General features: G+C 40.0%; 1 protein-coding gene across 7 annotated transcripts in view; it reads left to right on the top strand.

The window, feature by feature from the left end:
• MAPRE2 (microtubule associated protein RP/EB family member 2) overlaps positions 1-20307 on the top strand; it is a 130260-nt gene that overhangs the window by 40860 nt on the left and 69093 nt on the right. Inside the window, exon 1 of one of the 7 annotated variants that reach the window (XM_016153956.2) lies at positions 7570-7834. The exons of 4 other annotated variants lie outside the window; for them this stretch is intronic. In XM_016153956.2, coding sequence (XP_016009442.1) covers positions 7716-7834 — 119 coding nt within the window. In that variant the 5' untranslated portion in view covers positions 7570-7715. Of the gene's footprint in view, positions 1-7569; positions 7835-20307 lie in introns of those variants that run through there. 2 more of the 7 variants (XM_016153961.2, XM_016153964.2) reach the window with 2 other exon arrangements.

The following is a 20307-nucleotide window of genomic DNA, read 5'->3' on the forward strand; positions in this document are numbered from 1 at the left end:
TTTATTCTAATCTCTTACTCCCACAAATCCTGCTCTCCTGTCCAGTCTCCTGTCCCCTCTTCATTCTCTCGGCCTCCAGCCCTTCTGGCTTTCCCTCCTTGCTCCCTAGACTGAATTGCCTTCAGCACAGCAACCTACATTATCTTGCTTTTATGTCCTTCTGCTCTTTCATCCCTGCTAGTCCCCAACCCTAGATTCTGCCTATTTACACCCAGTTTTCATCAGACTCTAGTGAATAAGAATGATGGCTTTGATACCTGGTAGGTATGTTCACACCCAGCTTTGCCACTTCCTGACCTGTGATCAGGTGAAGTTATTCAATTGGTTACCTCCTCTGACAAAAAGGATTCAAAATTGCCCCTTCCTCATAAGTTTCCGTGAGGATTAGAATAACTACTCAGTTAAAGCATAATACTTGGCCCATAAAAAGTACTCAATAAATATTTGGTATTGCTATTATTGTCATTGTTATTAGAATTCCACATCTATGCTAACAGACACTGTTAACACTGCTACAGATTAATGGTTTCTAACTTTGGTTTTAAGCCAAATTCTTTACAATGGCTGTTCAAAGCCCTGTGCATTCTATTGCCTCTGTGATCTTTCTGACCTCATCTCCATGACTAACCCTCCTAGCTCCTAACACCCACACATACACTCAAGTATAAGTTCCACAGGGGAAAGGAATTTTATATATTTTATTAATTTCTGTATTTTCAGCACCTAGAATTATTCCTAGAACATAGTAGATGCTCAATAAATATTTGTTGAATGAATGATTGAGCCCTAATACAAATAAATATTACTGCCTTGGTGAAGCTTTTCCTACTTTCCCAAACATGGTTATTTTCTTTTTTGTATTCCTATGATACTTAATACATTCTTCAATTATAACATTTATCACGTTGTATTTTTATGGAAAACATATTTAAAGCTCTTAAATTTAACCAGATGGTATAATTCAAAAGCACATTTTTATTTAATAGACTGAAACCTCACATTGCATACATTGCATAGATTTGATTGAATGATTACAGAAATCATAATATTCTGTGAGTGTTTTTAAATTACATTCCCATCATGTTCTATGAATTATTCCACAAAATTAAGTCCAAGCTTGAGAAAATCCAAAAAAAAAAAGCAAATTAGAAAATAAATTCCAACACTGAGAAATCTTATACTATGGTGCATTCTGTGTTTTGACATTACAGAAAACTTGCTATTTTACTAGCAAATAGAGAGGAGGCTTGCAAGATGCTACCTTGTGAACATATCAGCATAGCTATAAATGTGGCTGATAAGTAATCTGCAAAGACAGGTAATCTCAAAAGTCAATCTTGGAGGAACATACCCGTTAAAGTTGGCTTTCAAGAGAGTTTCTTCATCTGGGGGAAAATATAATTCACCAGCGTTTCTCAAGGAAAATTCTATTACTAAAAGCCGGGAGGCATATTACATATCATAGAATTCTCCTCTAAAGGAAGAATTAATAAAATCTTCTATGCTTCAGGGTTTAGGTAGTGAGAAAGGACCAATCTCAGATACATTTCTGTGATGTAAGGTGATTTCAAGGCCAGTGCTCCTGGCTGGCCAATCACATATTTATTCATTGCTATCATTTTGGGTGTGAAGCATATTTTAAGTCATTGATTGCAAAGCTGTTCTTACCATTTCCTACTGGAAAATATCCTGCGACATACACATGGGAGAAATTATTTGTCCCAGGACAGCAATAGTGACCGCTAAGTGAAATCTTTTGCCTGCATTCGGAAGGAGGTGATAATAATCTGAGGAAGCCCCCATCTAAGGTGGTGTGACAGCTGTGAATGCCTTTGACTGTAGCATTTATCAGCTCCACTCAACACATTTTAACCTAGAAAAGGCACTTGTGATGAATAGATCCTTCTGGGATGGAATCAGGATTAACATCCATTTTGGCTAATGATTTCATATCAGTGGCTTCATGTCTTCTCTGCTATTGTATTTTGGATTTTTCATATCCAAGACATTGTGAAATCCCTGTTTTAGATGAACCTCACATGTTGGAAAAGTACAGAGACAATGACTTTTGCTAATACACAATTATCAGTGCTCACTGGCCCAAATCTCAAAAGAAATGGGATTGTGCTATAACCTAGGAACTCTGAAAATTAAAATCTGGGTTGGCGTTCAGTTCTGTCTTCTCGATTGGATCTGTGCTGCTGGCTTCCTTTTATGCTTGTTCTCATGGCTCTGGCTCTGTATCCTCTGGGTCCACCTTAGTTATCTTGTTCCCCAAACATGTTTTTTAAATATCTGTTTAATTTTTTTTTGGGGGGGGAGGGGTGGGTAGTGCAGGTGGTTCTCAATTCCTCTAGAATGAGGGCTCAGGTAGGATCAGTTTGTCTGGTGCCTAATGGGTTCCTGTTATTTAACATATTGGTCCCTCTGGTATTGTTGGGAGCTTTTTAGTGTAAATACTTGATTTTAGTTAGTTGCTGATATTATATGTATGACCCTTGATTGAATATCTCCTCCTTCAGTATTTTTGCTAGGTCAGAATATTAGTAACTTTGCAAAGAACTGTAGCTTTCCCTATGATCTGAAATCCAACCTTTTAAAAATATCTTTGAGAGCAAAGATATCAAATGTAGTGAATACTTCTCTGCCTTATCTAATTCAAACTTTCTGTGACATTTGGCCCTAGAGACTTCTCCCTACTCCTTCCTCCCCTGAGCCCAGTGAAACCACTCCCTCTTGTGATTTGCTCCACCACAAAAAAATCCTTGGCAGTCTCTTTCTGCAGGCTTCCCTTTTATCACTCAGCTTCTAAAGAGTTCCATCCCAGGCCTTCTCTTTCTCCCTGAGTGAGGGTGTCAACACCCACAGCTTCAATTATCACCTATGAGATAATTTCCTCCAAATCTCCAAGTCAAACATGTCTCATAAGTTCAAAAACCCACATATTCCCTTATTCAACAAATACTTAATGAACACCCACTATGTGTGAACTCAGGTGACCACTCATTGTTCCTACTAGGAAGTTTATAGGTACTTCTCTAAATATCCGAAACATTGTGAGAACCTTTCTTCCAGAAGGGCGATTCAATCTGTATTTCCTAGCTTGAGAAGTGAGACCATTATCCACTTGGTCACCCAATCCATGATCTTGGGATTCATTTGAAATGTCCCCTTCTCCTTCACTACATACATTTAAACTCCATTCAGTGTCCATGCCCACATCCAGTTAGATAGCAAATCCCAACAGTTTTACCCTCTGAAAACCTCTAATCTGTGCTTTCTTCTTCAACCTCCTGTGCTTCTGTTTTAGTTTAGATCTTTATCACTGTTTGACTCATTTTAATCTTCTTCGATATATCCTCCACACTACTGCCAGCATCAGACCTTCTTGGTGTGAATTTCCCCATTAACTTCCTTCCCTAAAGCACTTCAAGTTCCAAAACACCTTCAGAATTACAGTCGACCCCTTAGCTTGGCCCTCCCACCTTTCTGGTCCTGGTCCTTGCCTACCCTCTGCCATCATGTACTCTGTTCTGGATCCATGCTAAACAACTTGCTGTCTCTCAGAGACATCACATTTTTTCCTACCTTCGTACCTAAGTGTATCTGCTTGAGAAACCCTGTATCTTCCTACTACACTAACCATTCCTCTTATAAATGGCACTACAGCCTCGTGGATGAGCTTGTGAACTTTGGGGCTGAGAAAACCTGATATTCAATCCCAGACGACTTACTTTTCCTCTTTGAGCCTCAATGTTGTCATTAGAGTTGGTTTGAAAATCAGATCAGGTATTTGTTGAATAAATTACATATTTATTTAGTGCCTACTTCCTGCCAGGCCCTGTTCTGGGAACTGCAGACATATCAATGAACAAAACAGTCGAAGCCCCTGCTCTGAGGGGCTTACAGTCTGGCTGGCGCATAGGAAGTCGACAAAAAAGTTATTATTCATCCTAGGCTTAGGTGATAGTTCCTTGGGGAAACTTTTTCACACCTACTTCCCAATTTTCATTCTGAATTAGGTGCTCATCCTCTACGGTCCCATATCGTCTATGTGGTACAATTATTACAGCATTATGTCGTATCATAATTGCCAAATAATTTTATCTTAACCCACAATGAGTTCTTCAAGGACAGATGCTGGGAATTTTGTCTTGTTTTGCCAGCTTTCAGTACACAAGAGATCCAGTTATAAGTGTCAAGTGAATGAATGAACATTTTAGGATATGCCTAACATTGTTTAAAAATAACAACACATACCACTAAGAATTTGCTGTATGCCAGACGCTGTGTTGACTGTTTAAATATATTATGTAATTTAATCTTCACAGCAACACCGTGAAACCAGTATTATTACATCTACTTCATAAATGAGGAAACTAAATCTTAGAGATGCAAAGTAACTTGCTGGAGTTACACAGCCATCAGGTGGTAAAACCAAGTCAGGGACCCAGGTTGGTCCAACCCCAGAGACCCAACTTTAATCATGATGTTTGATGAGAGCAGCCATTTCTCCATTGGGCACTTGAAGATATAGGACTATGGTCTACATGTACTTTGTTTTCGATACGCCTATCTACATAAGACAACTTTAATCTACAGTCGATTTATACAGACATTTTAGCTTAGTTATATTTTTCTGTAACGTTCTATGTGATTCTGCTTACCCTGCTGAGGGATAGGGAAACGGAAACAGTTTTAAACTTGCCAGTTCACAGTATTAGAGCCTCTTCCAGTTTAGACTGTCTTTGACTAACTCTATTTCTTAAGGGAATGTTTAGTCTTTAGATGTCATTCCTCCTCCCCTAGCTCCTCTGTCTAATGATACCAAGCCACTGATTTTCATCTTTATTGTGATGAGGCTGTACCTGTTTAGGGAGTAAGACATCAGGGTAATATTCTTTAAGGCGGACTTTTCCTAGAGTGTCAAATGGGAAATGAGACAAAAGAAAGTCCTTTAGGGTGAGCACGAAGCCAATACCACTCTATTGCCTATCTCCCTTTGAGGACCTGGAGATGGGCGAGCCTGCCTTTTCTACTTTCATCCCCTTCTTTCTACACTCAGTTGGGGTTGGGAAGGGAGGCTCTCCCCTTCCTCTTCCTGCCCTTTGTCCATTTTCCCTATATCCTACCATCCTCCTTTCTGAAGTAGAATTTGTCCTCCCCTTCTTCCTAGGGTTAAACTGAGGAATGGCTGCCAGGTCACCTGATTTATGGGAGGAGGAATGAAAACATCTGTTCAATACTTTCGGATTATTACCTTTGTTACCCCTGCATCTCAGAGGGTATTCTCGGGTCTCCCAAGCTCTCTGGATCCCTTTATAGTAATGTGGCTCAGAGCAGTTCTAGAGGAAGATTTACAAGGGCTCTTAGACACCTCCTTTACCTGATTCACTACCTTCCCCCTTTCAGCCCATATTCTCCATTGGGCACTTGAAGATATAGGACTATGGTCTATATGTACTTTGTTTTCGATACGCCCAAATTCTTGGCCTTAGTCTTGTCCTTTACAAGTAGCCTAGAAACAGTGGGAGTATTCCCTCCACAAAATTAGTCTATATAATCAAGGAGCTATACATTCAAATTCTGACAATTTCATCCCTATGACAACACCAATGATGTCTAACCTATTACTTAAATATGGGATCATGGAAAAGTAAGCTGCACTAAAGAACCCAAAATGAGAGGGCATACTCTGAAAACATTAAATATTTGATTTGTAGACTATCTCTCTCAGCTTCAGACTGTCCCTAAAGAAAGGGGAAGCGTTTGTGAAAGGGAACAAATTAGTAAGGAAATTGACAACCGTGGTGGGTCTAGTGACAGAAATAGCAAGAGGAAGCATAGATCCTTGTAGCAATGACTATACTCTCAAGCCTCTTCAGCTCATTATACAATGTGAGGCTTGGTGCGTATCTCTTAGATATAACTATATACCTTGTAAGTTTTAGGTCAGAATTGGAGCTTTACTGTATGAGAAAAAATTCTCATGGAAGCCGAAATATGGATGAAATCAACTTGAACACTGTGAATTCACTGGAGAAGCAGAAAATAAGATTATTAAAATATAGCCTAAAATATATAAGAAAAAAATGCCCCTTGTTTGAGAATATCATTACCATCTGGGTTGTAAACCATTTGATTCTAATTCTAGTAGCTTGTTGCCAGAAATAACTTATTACCAGGGAGATATGCTGGAGAATTGTCAGGAATGACAACGTTTTTACTTGTTTTTAATATCTGTATCATAAAATGATAAAGCTAATGAACCATACAATGATGTGACAGGATGAGCCATATAGCCTAATATTTTCTGCTGCATATATTAATGTTGTTTTTATATCCCAATCCTTCCCTTCCCATCCCACAATAGGTCAGAAAGCACTTTTGATAAACAGAGAATCCTTCAAACTCTCTTCCCTCTGGAGGAAAGCATTGGACACATCTGGGGTCTGTTAAGACTTTATAATCTAATCCATAGACTGCACAATAATAGCAATTTATATTCACAGCTTTCTTTTCAGTGGTCATGTTGAGAGTGTACATAAAATACTTGATTCTTACCTGATCTACAATATTCGAGTTCACAGTAAATACAGTTCACTACTGTCCAATCACATTGATGTCATTTTGAAGGTCCAGTTCACACTTTTCTAGCCATGTGACCTTGAGCAAGTTACTTAATCTTACTAGTTCACTCATCATTGAAGTTGGGATAATAATAGTTCTTGTTCATAGCCAGTGTATTTGAAAACTGCTTTGCAATGAAATAGAACAGCTTAAATGTTGAGAGCTTCCAAATCCTAACTTGGGTGTTCGCTTTAATTAAAATGAAAATGAAATAAATGACAAGGAGTTAATTATTTGTATCATGAGGCAGTATAAGAATTTGAATTAGGGGGTCTTGAATAACCATGATGTTCTAAAAATGGTAGTTTTCTTTTTCACAAACCTTCTTTGGGGATTCTTTTGTGCAGAAGATCTCTTAATTTGCAAGCCTTAATCGTTATTAAAGTCTACATTGGTTAGAAGGATATGCAGCTCCTCTTAGGTTTTCAGGTCTGGGGCTTCTTTGGAAGAGAAGGCTGATGCTGTTTGGAGAATGGAGCAGGAAGCTGGAAATTTGAAACCCTTGTCTGATACATTTTCTAGAAGCAGGCCACCGGGTCTTACTACATTTTTCTGAAACCAGACTGCGTTTAAATTTAATGGTATAAGGACTTGGTATTGAAGGAGTTAAAGGGTCTCCCACACCCCTCTGCCTGAATCGTTCTTTTGTGTACACAGCTGCAGTTGGAGCACGGGTTGGAAAGGAAATGGTTAGAGGAAGAGTTGGTTTTCAGACCAGGCGAGTCTGCGAGGGGGGCAGGGGGTGGCCTGGGGTTTTACATGCCAGATGTAGGCCTGCCCCGGTGCCTCCCTGGAGCTGCTGGCGTGGTCACGTCGCGGCCCTGTGCGAATTGAACCGAGGTGATGAGTTAGCGAGTTGCTATGGTGACGAGCCTGGCCACGTGACCAGGCTGCTGCTGCCGGCGCTTTGACGTCAGCAGCCGGGAGGGCGGGACCCAGGAGGGCGGGGCGGGGCGGGAGCCTGAGCTTGGAGAAGCCAGCAGGCACGGTCTGCGCGAGGAGCAGGCGAGCGGGAAGGAGAGACACAGCCACCTTCCTCACCAGCCGGCCCGCAGCTGTTTGTTCCCTATCTCGGGAGTGCGCCAATGCCTGGTCCGACCCAAACCCTGTCCCCAAATGGCGAGAACAACAACGACATCATCCAGGATAACGGGACCATCATTCCTTTCCGGAAGCACACCGTGCGCGGGGAGCGTTCCTACAGGTAATGGGGCTGGCACCGGGAGCGGCGCCGGGCGGGGAACCTCCGCGGGGGCGCGCGGAAATCCGGCCCGTTATATAATGGAGCAGACGCTGCCCCTGGACTGGGCTGCAGACGTGCGTTTTTAAAGGCGATTGTGATTCTTTGCTATCCGTTTCCATGTGTCATGTTGGGTATGCCTTGAGGCTTCACGATTGCAGATGGAAAGCATTTTGTGAATAGGTTTGCTGCCTGCAAGGGATCTCCCTCCATCTCTTTCCTTCCACATTGATAAAAATGCAAGCAATTTTCCCCTCTCTGCAAAGAGAGACAGGCTGTAGCACTTCCTTTTCTCCTTTTCTTTTAGATTTTAAAGGAGCCATTAGGTACGCTGAGCCTAAAGACAGGAGGATGGCTAGAAAAAATGTTTGCGTCTGCCCTGATGTGTGTGTGTGTGTGTGTGTGTGCAAGAAAGATGGAATCCTCTAGATTAGGCTGCAGTCTGTGATGTTAAACCGCCAGATTGATGGAGCTTTGTAAGAATTCTGCTCGCTGATTGGTGCAGGGATTGACAGCAGAGGTCATGGTGTCAGGCATTCACCAAAATTTTCTCCATAGATTCCAAGGTTTATTAGAAAGCGACTAGACTGCAATGAACTTGAAGAAAACTAGGTGCAGTTATGCCTATTCTTAGGAGTTTATGGCCTCCGCATGGGTGGGGGAGCCCGCCCTCCTTATATTTACAATAGGAAGGTAATTCCTGGTATCTTGCTGAGGTCTGATTTGAGGATGGAGCTGATCTTGGTCATTGTATTGTGAGCCTTTTGATTAATGAGTCGGCCTGTAAGGTTGGCATCATTTTTACATTAGCATATCTGGCAATATGTTCTTGTAGATAAGCTCATTAAAATTGTTTGCATTGTTTGATAAGGATAACAATGTAATGGAGAATGCAGCTAGAGCCTAATGCAGCTCAAGGCCAGACTTGAAGGGAGACTGATAGCTTCACTCATATTTCCTCTGGAGTTCTTTTGTACCAAGTAGTTATTTTTAAATGTTACCTTGATAACCACTAACAATGCTTTTGCTTTGAGGGAGAGCACACATACCTCTAAAGCGCATCCTCTCAGCTAGTGAGCAACAGGAAATAACTTTTTTTTTTAATGCTTTCATCTAAACATTCAGATGGCATTATGGGTAGAATATTCATTGTATATAAATGTAGCATGTTTATAAAATGGTAGTAAAAGTACCCCACTTCCTCTCTCTTTGACTGAAGAAACACTGTTGACTCAAAAAAAAAAAAAATGATAAGCAGCATTTGCCCCATCATCTCTGGCAGTTATGTAAATACTTGGAGTTAATTTTGGCTGTGCCCCTGAGGTCACCAAAATCTCATGCCTTATGGTTCCAAGTAATATGTTGACATGGCATCCTTACAGATTCCAAGTGCTTGTTATTCTCTTAATATAAACCAAAATTGGTCCACAACCTCTGAGAATCCTTTTGGAGACCCCTGTGATTGGAAGGTTGGGTTCCTTCTCTCCTTCACCCTTCACCTTTCTCTGTGAACATTCTGAAACCTAAAATTAACAAAAACAAAAACCCCGAGTTGCTTTTAAACCTCACTTATTCAAACTGTTCTTACAGGTAATACATTTAAAGCCCTCATTTCTTAAATGATTTATTCTCTGCTATGTAGGTAGTAGTTGCTTTTAAGATGGAGTTCAGATTTTATCACACGGGCCAAAGGATGTGGCCCAGTTGGGTTTTATTAGTCATATAAACTAACTTAAAATGGCAATGGAAAAATCACTTGGCGGAAAGCTCAAATGCTACCTTTTGGTGATACATTATTGCTTTAAAATAAAATTTTACCTTTTTAATTCAAGTTATTTCCAATTCCTATAGTATTTCCAGTTTGCTTTCTGAATCCCTTTAATGGTACCCGGAATTATGTGAAGAACAACCGAATTTGAATAAAGATCTGTCTGAGCGAATTCTTAAGTCACTATGAGCATTATTGCATTTGTATGTTACGTAATAGGATTACTGAACACTGTAGTGAGACATGTCATAGGTTAAATGAAGAGGGAAGCCTCCAAAACTGCATTTGTGTTGTATTATGTGAAGGGCGCGCATGGAGACAGACACAGCTGATGTTGTCCTTGGTCTGCTTTTCTTCCAAAGTAGATGACCAGTGTGTCATAACTACCACTTATTTTTTGGTAGGAACATAGGGGAAGGAAAAATGTGACACATTTTTCTATGCAGGAACTATTCTGTAATTATTTTGGCATCCTAGGCCGGAATAATATTGCAGTTTAATTGCTAAGAAAACTTGGAAGGCAGTTTGAAAGCCAGAATAGAGGTGTAACCACATAAGTTTTACTTTGTAAGTTCAGTATAGCCCCCACGAATGAGATATTCTTGAGAGTTCTGTTTGAGCCCCTACGGAGGGCCTGTGTAAGCCCAGAGCCCCGGGATGATCAAAGGCAGTTCCCTTTCTGGTTCCTTACTGACTTCTAGATAGGCCCCTGCAGGTCCTTTATCTTTTTAGAAGTACCTGCATTTGCTCATTACATATATCTCACTGCATTCTTATAAAGTTTTTGTGAGAATAACTTCACACATTTAAGACAAAGACTTACTTAAAAGAAAAAAATCTACATGAATATAAGAAGAATGCTGTGCTTAAGAAAGGGGACTCTTAGGAACTCCAGGACAAGAACACCCCTCACCTGGTGAGAGGTGGAGGAGACAGCTAGAGAACAAGACAAGTGCTTCTCAGCGCTGTCAGTGAGCAAGTGGTCACTCTTCCCAACAGGAGACATTATTACCATAACATTTGCACTAGAGCGTTTATAAATAAGGGTCAAATATGGTTCATGGCCCAGACACATTGACCCAGGTATCTCTTAGTGTAAACAGAGCCCGTTTTTCCAGCCTGGACGAGAGTGGGTAGTAAATCATTATTGAAACCTGTATGCACTTTGGTGAGAAGAGCAATGTTCCTTTAGAAGATTACCCTCCCATTAGTCACATCAGTTGAAAGAGCAAATGCAAAAGTGGCTCAGCAGAGCCCTGCGGACTCGTTTCCATGGCCCATGTCCAGTAATGTGCGATGGCCTCCTCGGCCCCACCTTCCTCATTGCAGGTATGGACGGACACTAGAAATGCATGTGTGTTAAGAGGTGCTTCAAATGATATGAATGTGGTGTGGGGCATATGAGGTGACACTTTAATTCACAGGGCGAGTCCTGCTCTGGCTCTCCCTAGAGAGGCCACTCCGTATAGCTGTTTCTTGCAGATGCTAGTAGGAAATGAGATTTATTAGCTGGCCCTCTGCCCACCAAATCTTTGTTTGCATACTCCAAACTTTTAAGAATGAATGTATAAGTCCAGAGGACTATTTCCACGTGGGTGTTTGAACATGCAACTACAGTAGCGTATGTTCCTGAATACTTAAAAAAAATTACTTGGCCCCAGGAAATGGACTATAAAGAAAAACAAAATGAAAACTTAAGCCTAAAACATTGACTCTGACATCCAACTTTGCCAACTTTGAAAAATGAACTCATGTTAAGAAAAACAAAAAGAAAAATCGTGTGTGTGTGTATAAAAAATAGAGTTGTGAAAGCATGTTCCATTTAATAGAAGCTGTTGTAACATGGCTCACTTCAACCAGAATGTACATTTCAGATCATACTCCCCCAAAGGGCACAGCTGCAGACAGCAAAAGTATAGTTTTATTCACCTCCATTACATATGTATTAGTATCGTCTGGGTTTACTACCGTCGTAGGAGGTTTTTGAAAATAATGATTTTTGTCCTTAATTTTTCTTAGTATTTGTAAAAATCACAGGATTACTTGATGCTTTGATTACTAGGTGCCCAATTTTTTAACTTTTTTTCAGGGTTCTTTGTCAGAGTTTCTGTTACAGGACTGGCCTTCTGGGTGCCCTTGGTGACAGCTCACCCCTGCTCAGCGGTGGTTGTTACCACTGGTATCTGTTTACAGTACATTATCTTAGCAGAACAGTGGTTTGAGATGGTCCTCTGAATTTAGGATGTTGAGTTCCATATGCAATATCTTTTCTGTATTTACAGGGTCCTCTTGAAGCTGCAGTGATATTCCCGTAGATTAAAGGAGGGGGAAACATTGAGACTAATCCAAAGATCTGTTTTGGAGAACTAATTCGACAAAAACTTAAGGATCTCCTCTGGGCAAGCTCTCTGCTAGATACCTAGAGTTCTAGCAAAATCAATGGCCTAGAGTTCTAGCAAAATCAGAGGTGTGAGCAGCTCATTTTGTAATAGATTTATTTACCTTTTGAATATTTGGCTTGATTACAAAAGTTTCCTGAGCCCACAGTGACAAAGTAGAAAACGGTACCCTCCAGGACAGTATGCTGTGAGAAGTTAAATGACGCTGTGGGAGACCAAACATTTGGGTGAAAAGAGTGTGGGCTTTAGAATTAGAATTTTCTTTGGCCTGGCAAGGTGCACATTAGGCAGTAATGGAATATAAGGCAGGAACATTGAAAGCCAGGCAGGGTGGCCAGAACTTGAACATGGAAAGCCACGGAAAACTCATTCATTGAAAAACAGCATAATGTAAACGGGAGTGTGCATGCCGGAATTGATCTCCTGTTTTGAAATGAGAGTTAAAAGGAAAATGAAGTTCCAACAGTGCCCCGTGGAGCAGAGTCCAGAAGCACTAGGAATCCTTAATTCTCCATGAGAGCACTCTCTCAACCCTCAGTGTAGCAGTCAGGACAAGGTGGACTGGCTCAAAGCATCTTCTCCCAAGTAGGAGTGGTACTTGGGTCTGGCAGTGGCTTCTGTACTTGCTGAAGCCCACTTCCTAGTTAGCAACCTGACTTTAAGAGGTGGCTAATCTACATTTATACTGTTGTCCCAAACTCAAAAGCAGGGTGTCTGGTACTTCACTGCAAAGGATTCTCCTGAGTCATTTAATGCCATAAATGTTGCAGACATGACTCTGATGAAACCGTTGAGGGTGCTCCATGCAGCCCCCATGCCAGTTCCTCTGACAGCTGGAAGGTGGTCGCCCCGATGGCAGGCTCCAGTAGACTGAGAGTTTAACTTGGTTTGTGCAGATTTGTTTACTTTTGAATTTTGTTAGTTTCACTTTAAAGGAAAAATTGATTTGTTCCTCTCCTGAGAAAAGTATCCTTTCCCACAATGAAATATGTTGGAATAGTTTCATTTTCCTGACTTTAGGTTGTCTTTCAGCTATCACCTCTGTAATACCAAACCAGATATGTCACACTTATCTAGTCCCGTAAACACTATGCCAGCAGCCTTTTTTCCACACACATCCCGTTTGTATCATATGAACATTGTTTTAGTTCATTTTAAAATTCCGATTGTTTATCTTGGTCTTTTTGGCCCTCAGAATTTATATTATGTTCAGAGAATTCTTTCAAAATGGAAACTTAACAGTTTACATAGGCCAAAACCGAAATTATAAAACTTTTGCCTTCTAGCATGAATCAATTTCTCCTAAATACATTTTTGTTAAATGCGTTCCCAAATGCTCATTTATTTTAATGAAAATAAATCAACAGTGATGTAAAGATTAAACAGTTTTATAGGTCACCAAGAAATTTCTTAGTAGGTTACTAAAAAAATTCTTGTGCATTTTCAGTGTTAACTCTCCCCAGGCTAATTAGGATATTACTCCCCTAAACCAGGACAAACTTTCTTACTTAAAGCACTATTTTGTTTTTTTTCTGAAGGAACAGAAAGAAGATGGTGCTGTATCTGTAGGATGGTCAGCTGTTTAAGTGATGGTGTCCTTTTGTGTAGTTTATCTAGTAAAGAAAATATGGTTAGAGCTCAGTCTTCCTGTTTATAGACCTCATTTGGTTTATGCAGGTAAAATGTGCCAAAAGGACCAGATTTGGGCCATGACGTGCAAGAGAAGAAGACTAGGGCAAGAGCTCTGAAAGCACGTGTCAAATAACACAGCTTGCACTGGTGGGAGTCCATAAAATGGTGATCTCGCATACAGAATTGGTCCTGAGGATTATGGCCAGTGTTTGTCATTGCATAATCCTAAAAGGACAGTGCTCTTCGGATGAGGGACACCTTAGATTTTTGTGATCCTGTTTTACTTTTCCTAGAAGTAGCATTTGGTTTTAAGACATTATTAATTCCTTTTTCTTTACAGTCAGCCTACCTGGCAAGGTCCTGAGAGGTAATTTATCCAAAATGCCAGAGGCATTGACATCTCAGGGAGGTGTTCTTCTGTTCAGTTGTACTTCGATTGTAAACAGTAAATCCCTTCATTTACGAGCCCTCCATCATTCCCTGCAAGGTTTGCGTTTGATGCTTAACAAACCAGGAGAAATTGAAGCTACTAAAATGGGCTCCTCTCCCTCACCTAGTCTACTTCCTTTTTATCATTTTGGAATGCCAAAACATGTTTTCAGGCTGCTAACAACAAAAAATTTTAATTCCTACTCTTTAAAAAATCACACAATTGTTATATTCAAATGATAAGTCAAAATTCTGACAGTCTCTTAAGAATCTAGTCTTTCATCAAACTTAGTTCCTTCTGTATGCTAAATTCCATGCTGGGCACATAGAATATAAATAAAAATAACACACAGCCTTTCCTTGAAAAGCATTTAGTATCAGGGACAATAGGCAGAGAGGAGGCAGTGCTTGATGGGAGGAACCTGAGATGGAAAGGTATCCACATCTGACTCCAGTAAAGTAATTGTGTGATTATTGTGCTGATACCTGGCAGAGGCAAAATTATTGTTTCTGTAATTTTAAAAAGCTTTCAGAAAATTAGCACGTAAATAAAAACCATTTGAATGTGTGTGTCCTCTACTGTGATCACTGTGTGTAAGTTTTCATACAGCCTGGAGGCACAAGTTTGAGCCTTGTCGAGTGACTGACATAGTGGGAAGGTTACTTCTTTCATACAAAAAACCACTTGAGAAAAAGTAAAAAGCTCCTCTCTTTTGATCCCCCAATTTTTGGATATTTATATTGGCCATCACTAGGCTAAAATAATACAGTATACTTTTATGTAAAAAGCAAAGAAAATGAGAGTATATATTCGTATTTACTTGATGTGCCTGGAGAAACTGAAAGTGTATAAACTAATAACGGTAGGAACTGTACAGATAATTCCCCATGTACCTTTTTTATAGTCTTAATTTTAATGAGTTTTACATGCTGAGATATACTGGGAAGCATCTCAAGATATTCATGAACTTAACTGAAGTCACATGAATGATATTAAAACTTTGCCTGATGCAAGTACCACACTTACATTAAAACATCACAGATCACAAATGAAATGTGCTCCTGCAGCATCTGCCCATTGAGGTTTCACACATCACAGTCCGTGGTCCATATTTTGTTTCATTTTTCTCTAGAGTACATGGAAGCTGCCTCCTGTGGGTTTTCGTTTTGTTTTGTTTTTGTGATGTGTGTAGCCTGCTTAGTATGCACCATGAATCTTGCACTAACTGCGAAATAATCCTCTGTGAGGATTCTTATTCAGTAAACTCTGAATTTTTGTTATTTTTTGAGTTCTGTCTGTGTGTCAGGTACTGTGTGGGGCCCTAAAACAGTGAGATTACACGTTATTGCTTTTTTTGAGCCATGTTCCTGCAGTCCTCTGACCTCCCCCAACTCTTAGTCTAACCTCCACTTTATGGAAATTATTGAGCAATATCTGGCCTTCATGTGACCCCTTCAGATAGTGGTAGTGCAGCCCTGGCCAGGAAACAAGCCATCTGCATTCACCATACCCTCCTGCTCCAGCCCCTGACCTATTGGTCTGGGTGAAGGCTGAGTGAATCCCCGTGGAGACTGACCAATTAAGAATTAACAAAAGGAGACCGTTGAATTCATCATCCCAGCTGTAGAGACCTGCTCACCATCAGTAACCATGAAATAGAAAGCTTGTGGAGCTTGTGAGCTGACAAGCTCTGCTAGAAAAGTAGGGAGCCGAAGAGGGGGTATTTGGTGGGTGCAGGACAGAGGTGGGTGAGGGCTTCTTGTGTGGATGTGCGGGGCCTCTGCTTCTCCCTCCTCTTTCCCTTTCTGTTTCTGGGGTCAGGGTAAATCTGCCCCAACTACACTTGTTCTCCAGGGGAAAGGAGGAAGAAATGAGTCATCAGCCACCTGGGGGCGGGGAGTGCCGATGACAGGGAATGGGGACCTGTAAGTCTTTCCACAATCCCTTAGTGAGGCTAGCAACACACAATAAATTGAAAAGCAGATTTGGTGTTTGAGAAGCCAATTTTTCTCTCCCTGGAATTTCTGACAAGCAGCATTGTCGTACCACTGACTTTAAGATGTCAACATGAATAACAGTGAAAATGTTTCTACCCGTGTGATGAGTATGTCACTGCTACCTCAACTCCAGTTCGAAACTTGGCCTGGGCCAAAAAGATGGCCTGAAACCCTCTGTCCCTACCCCACATTGAGGCCCACTGGGGTTCTTCAGCTTGCTACTTGGAGAGGGAGTGAGGGGTAGTGGCAAAGCTCAGGCTCTGGCGTGAGACTTCTCTGTCCCAGTTCCGCCCCTTTCTAACTGTATGTTCTGGAACAAATTTGTTAGCCTCTTTAAGTATCATTTTCCTAATTTGCAAATGAGGATAATAACAGCATCAACCTCACAGAGTTCTTAATGAAGATTTAAATGAGACAGACGATAAAGTATACCTGTCACATAGTTGATATTCATTAAAAGTCCAAATTAAATGTGGAAAAAAATTCAAACAAATTGTACTTTAGTCTTTAACCCCATTATCAACTTTAATAAAAATTCGTGTATGGTAAACTACATCCATTTAAAGTGTATGATTCAGTGAAGTTTGGCAGTGTATGTGCCCTTGAAGCCATCACTCCCAGAAGATTCTTGGTACCCTTTGGAGTTCGTATGTCCTCTGTCTACAGCCCCAGGCAGCCACTGCTCTGTTTCTGTCACTGTCGTCTGGGTTACATTTGTTGTAAGTAGAATCATACAGATTATACTCTTTAGTGTCTAACTCCTTTGACTCGGTGTTATGGTTTTGAGATTCATAGGGTTTATTGACAGTTCAGTACTCTTCTGAGTAGTAGTCCACTGTGTGGCTTTACAGTATTTTGTCATTCACCAGTTGATGAACATTTGGGTTATTTCAAGTTCCCAGCAATTATGAATGAAGTCTGTGAGTAGCAATGTACAAGTCTTTGTGGGAACATGTTTTCATTTTTCTGGGGTAAATACCCAGGAATGGAATGATTGGGTCATATAGTTCGTATCTGTTTATTTTTGAATTTTAAAAAATTAAAAGAGAAACTTAGGAAACTGCAGATAATCGTCCAAGCTGGCTGTACCATTTTACGTTCCTACCAGCGGAATATCAGAGTCCCGGCTGTTTCGCATCCTCGGCAACACTTGGTATTGTCGGTCTTTTAAATTTTGGTTATCCTTACAGATGTGTAACAGTATCTCATTTAGATTTTAATTTATGTTTCCCTGATGATTAGTAATGTTGGGTATCTTTTCTTGTGCTTTTGGTCCTTTGTGTATCTTTAGTGACGTGTATTCAAATTTTTGGCCCATTTTTTTAAAATTAGGTGTTTTATTGTTATAAAATGATTGTAAAAATATATTCTGAATACTATAAGATGGTCTTGACTTAGATTTTATTGGATATGAGTCTTATGTTCTTAACCTATATAAACTTTTTAAGAAAAAAAAAAATAGTTGTTTCTCCCTTGTCTTTGTCCGCAATGCCTCTGACAATTAGGTCCAGCTCTCAGCAAGTACAAATGATTATATTCAAAGAGACTGCAAAGTAATAACAGGATTATTATTTTAGCTTTGGAGGGGGGGACACTAAACCCACTCTAAAAGTCTAATGTGAAACAGTTAAATTTAGCAGCTAGGTTTTCTTTAGGGTCTTGATAGATAGTAGATGGATGTTCTTTTGATTCTGTGGAGAATAGTCCTGTAATCGTGTAGATATTGTTTTCTTTGTGTTGTGTCCCCTCAACACTAGATCAGATTTTCCACTATTAAATTTAAGACAAAAATGTGCATAGAAATGCTTTATTTTTTCAAAGACAACAAGGAACCATTCTCGTATTTTTAAAATTTTGCCCATGATAATTAAAGCATTGGATGCCTTTCCCTTTTTTAAAAAAAAATTTTAAAATTCTTAGTCAGACTCTTCCCTACTCTTCCTTGCTCCGTTTTCATTCTTTCTATTTGGCAGTTTTGTTATTGCCAGTTTGACTCCTGACAATTTCTCCCTTAGAGAAATAAAAGAAATTGCCTTAAATAGAATTTAGAAACTGGGAAGCAAAAACCAGGTACTATCTTGGGTTTTATCTTAAAGCAGGGGTCCCCAACCCCCAGGCCTCAGGCTGGTACCAGTCTAGGGCATATTAGGAACCGGACCACACAGCAATAGGTGAGCAGTGTGGTTGAGTGAGCGAAGCTTCATCTGTATTTGCAGCTGCTCCCCAGAGCTAGCATCACCACCTCAGCCTCACCTCAGATCATCAGGCATTAGAATCTCATAGGAGCACCATTCGGTCCCTAGTGCCAGAAAGGTTGGGGACCACTGCCTTAAAGGATCTACTGAGAGACTCTGTGATTTTTTGAGATGGTGGGGATGCTCGGCTTCCAGAACCTTTGCAGCTAATAGCCAAATTTCTTAGCCATATGTTTCAAAATCCATAGATATTATAAAATATAAGGTCACTTATGATTTTACAAATGCCCTAGGCCTACTAGTAGATTTTTATTATTTTTTGCATTCTGATTGGGACTGAGCAGATCACAGCCACCCAATTATCAGTTGAGAGTTGAGAGTGTTCTTTTTGCATTAATTGAAGTTGTTCCATGAAAGGAAGCCAAATACCATTAGACAGGACATCCTGTGATTCCCTTAGTTTACCATGGCCAAGGACGTGGCTTTTTTTTTAATAAGATGATTGCTTGCTTCCTTTACTGTTAACAGGAGAGCCCAGAACTGACGATGTCCATTTGGCTTCAATGACTCCAACTAGCAAACAGCTAACTTCCTCCCTTCCCCAACTCCGCCCCCGAAAAATCACCTAAAGAATAATAAGAAACTTCTAGTCTTTACTCTTTCCCAAACTCCAAGGGTCTTACCATGTATCTACCTCTCTGTTATTTGTGTACCTGATTAAATTTGAGCAGGGCTCAATTCTTACCCACTTTTTACTCAAATGCTCAGTTTCTGCACTTCCTTTTGAAAATTACAGTGTTATTGCACCGATAGTAATGTTTTAACTTTTGATATATAACAAGGCAGTAGATAAGAGACCAGAGAGGTACTACAAATTGTGTGTGTGTATGAATGTGCACATACTGGTTTTGGTCAAGGGTTGTTGAGTACTTCTGATGCAAAAGTCTGTCCCTTCTTTATTCTTCATTCCAGTAAATAAATGGTAGGTGAGGCTGTAGGTTTAAAAAAGAAAAGAACTCTTCTTCCAATCCAATATACAAGGTTGCCCAGATAAGAGTAGTAGAAAATTAGGGAAGGGGAAGAAGGATGAACTCCACTGTGGGGTGGAATTATAGAAAGATAGAGGGAAATTCATTTGCTGGCCAAAATGAATCATTTCAGCTGGGAAAGGAAGTTTTGGGGACAATGGCCTGGAGAACTGGTGATGAAATAGTGCTCCAAGTTTGCATAGCATTTCCCTAGTTTGGAGAGCTACACCAATTTGGCTGAACGTTACTAATCTTAGTTCAGCTACAGCAACAACCGAAATTTCCATTTCCTGTTCTCATAATGTGCAGCCATCTTGTATGTAATTTGCAGTATGTTCTCTGGGGTTGGGGTATGGGTTTATGTGGAAGCTGATCAGTACCTTGTCCTAATATTTAAGAAGTTTAATGTTACAATTACACTGTTACATTTTGAAATTGGCCATTTTGTGTTTTGTGGCAGAGTCCATTATGGAAAGAATTAAGAGCAAATGGCACCAAGAAGTAGAGTCAAATTAACAAATTTTAACACTAACCTGCACTTCACTCATCCTTTAGGCTTAATTTTATTTTCATTTCCATTTCAAAATGTTCTCATGAGTTTAAAAATGAATTTTGCCATAGTGAAAATACCTTTAGATAGGCAGCAGTCTCTAAGAGTGAGATACCAGGAGATTTATTTTTAAAGTAATATCAATCTGAAGTCTTTTATTAGTGTTGAAAAAAGTTATAAGAGTAATTAACTTGATCTCTTTTCATTTTGACTAAACTACCACAAAAGCAAACTGAGTAACTTAGTAGTAACTGGAAGTGTAAAATATGGTGATTCCTAAAATATTAGCATGGCTTATATGTTACAGCTGGCAGGTTTTTGAGCCAAAAATCATTCCCAGTAGTAAACTGAGTTTACAAGTCACCCAAATCTCTACATTTCAGGCTCTTCTTCAGAGAGAATGCTAGCAATGACCAAATCATCTTGGTTAAAGTGAAA

This window comes from Rousettus aegyptiacus, unplaced genomic scaffold, assembly GCF_014176215.1.
Source record: "Rousettus aegyptiacus isolate mRouAeg1 unplaced genomic scaffold, mRouAeg1.p scaffold_m13_p_12, whole genome shotgun sequence".
NCBI classification, from domain to species: Eukaryota; Metazoa; Chordata; class Mammalia; order Chiroptera; family Pteropodidae; genus Rousettus; species Rousettus aegyptiacus.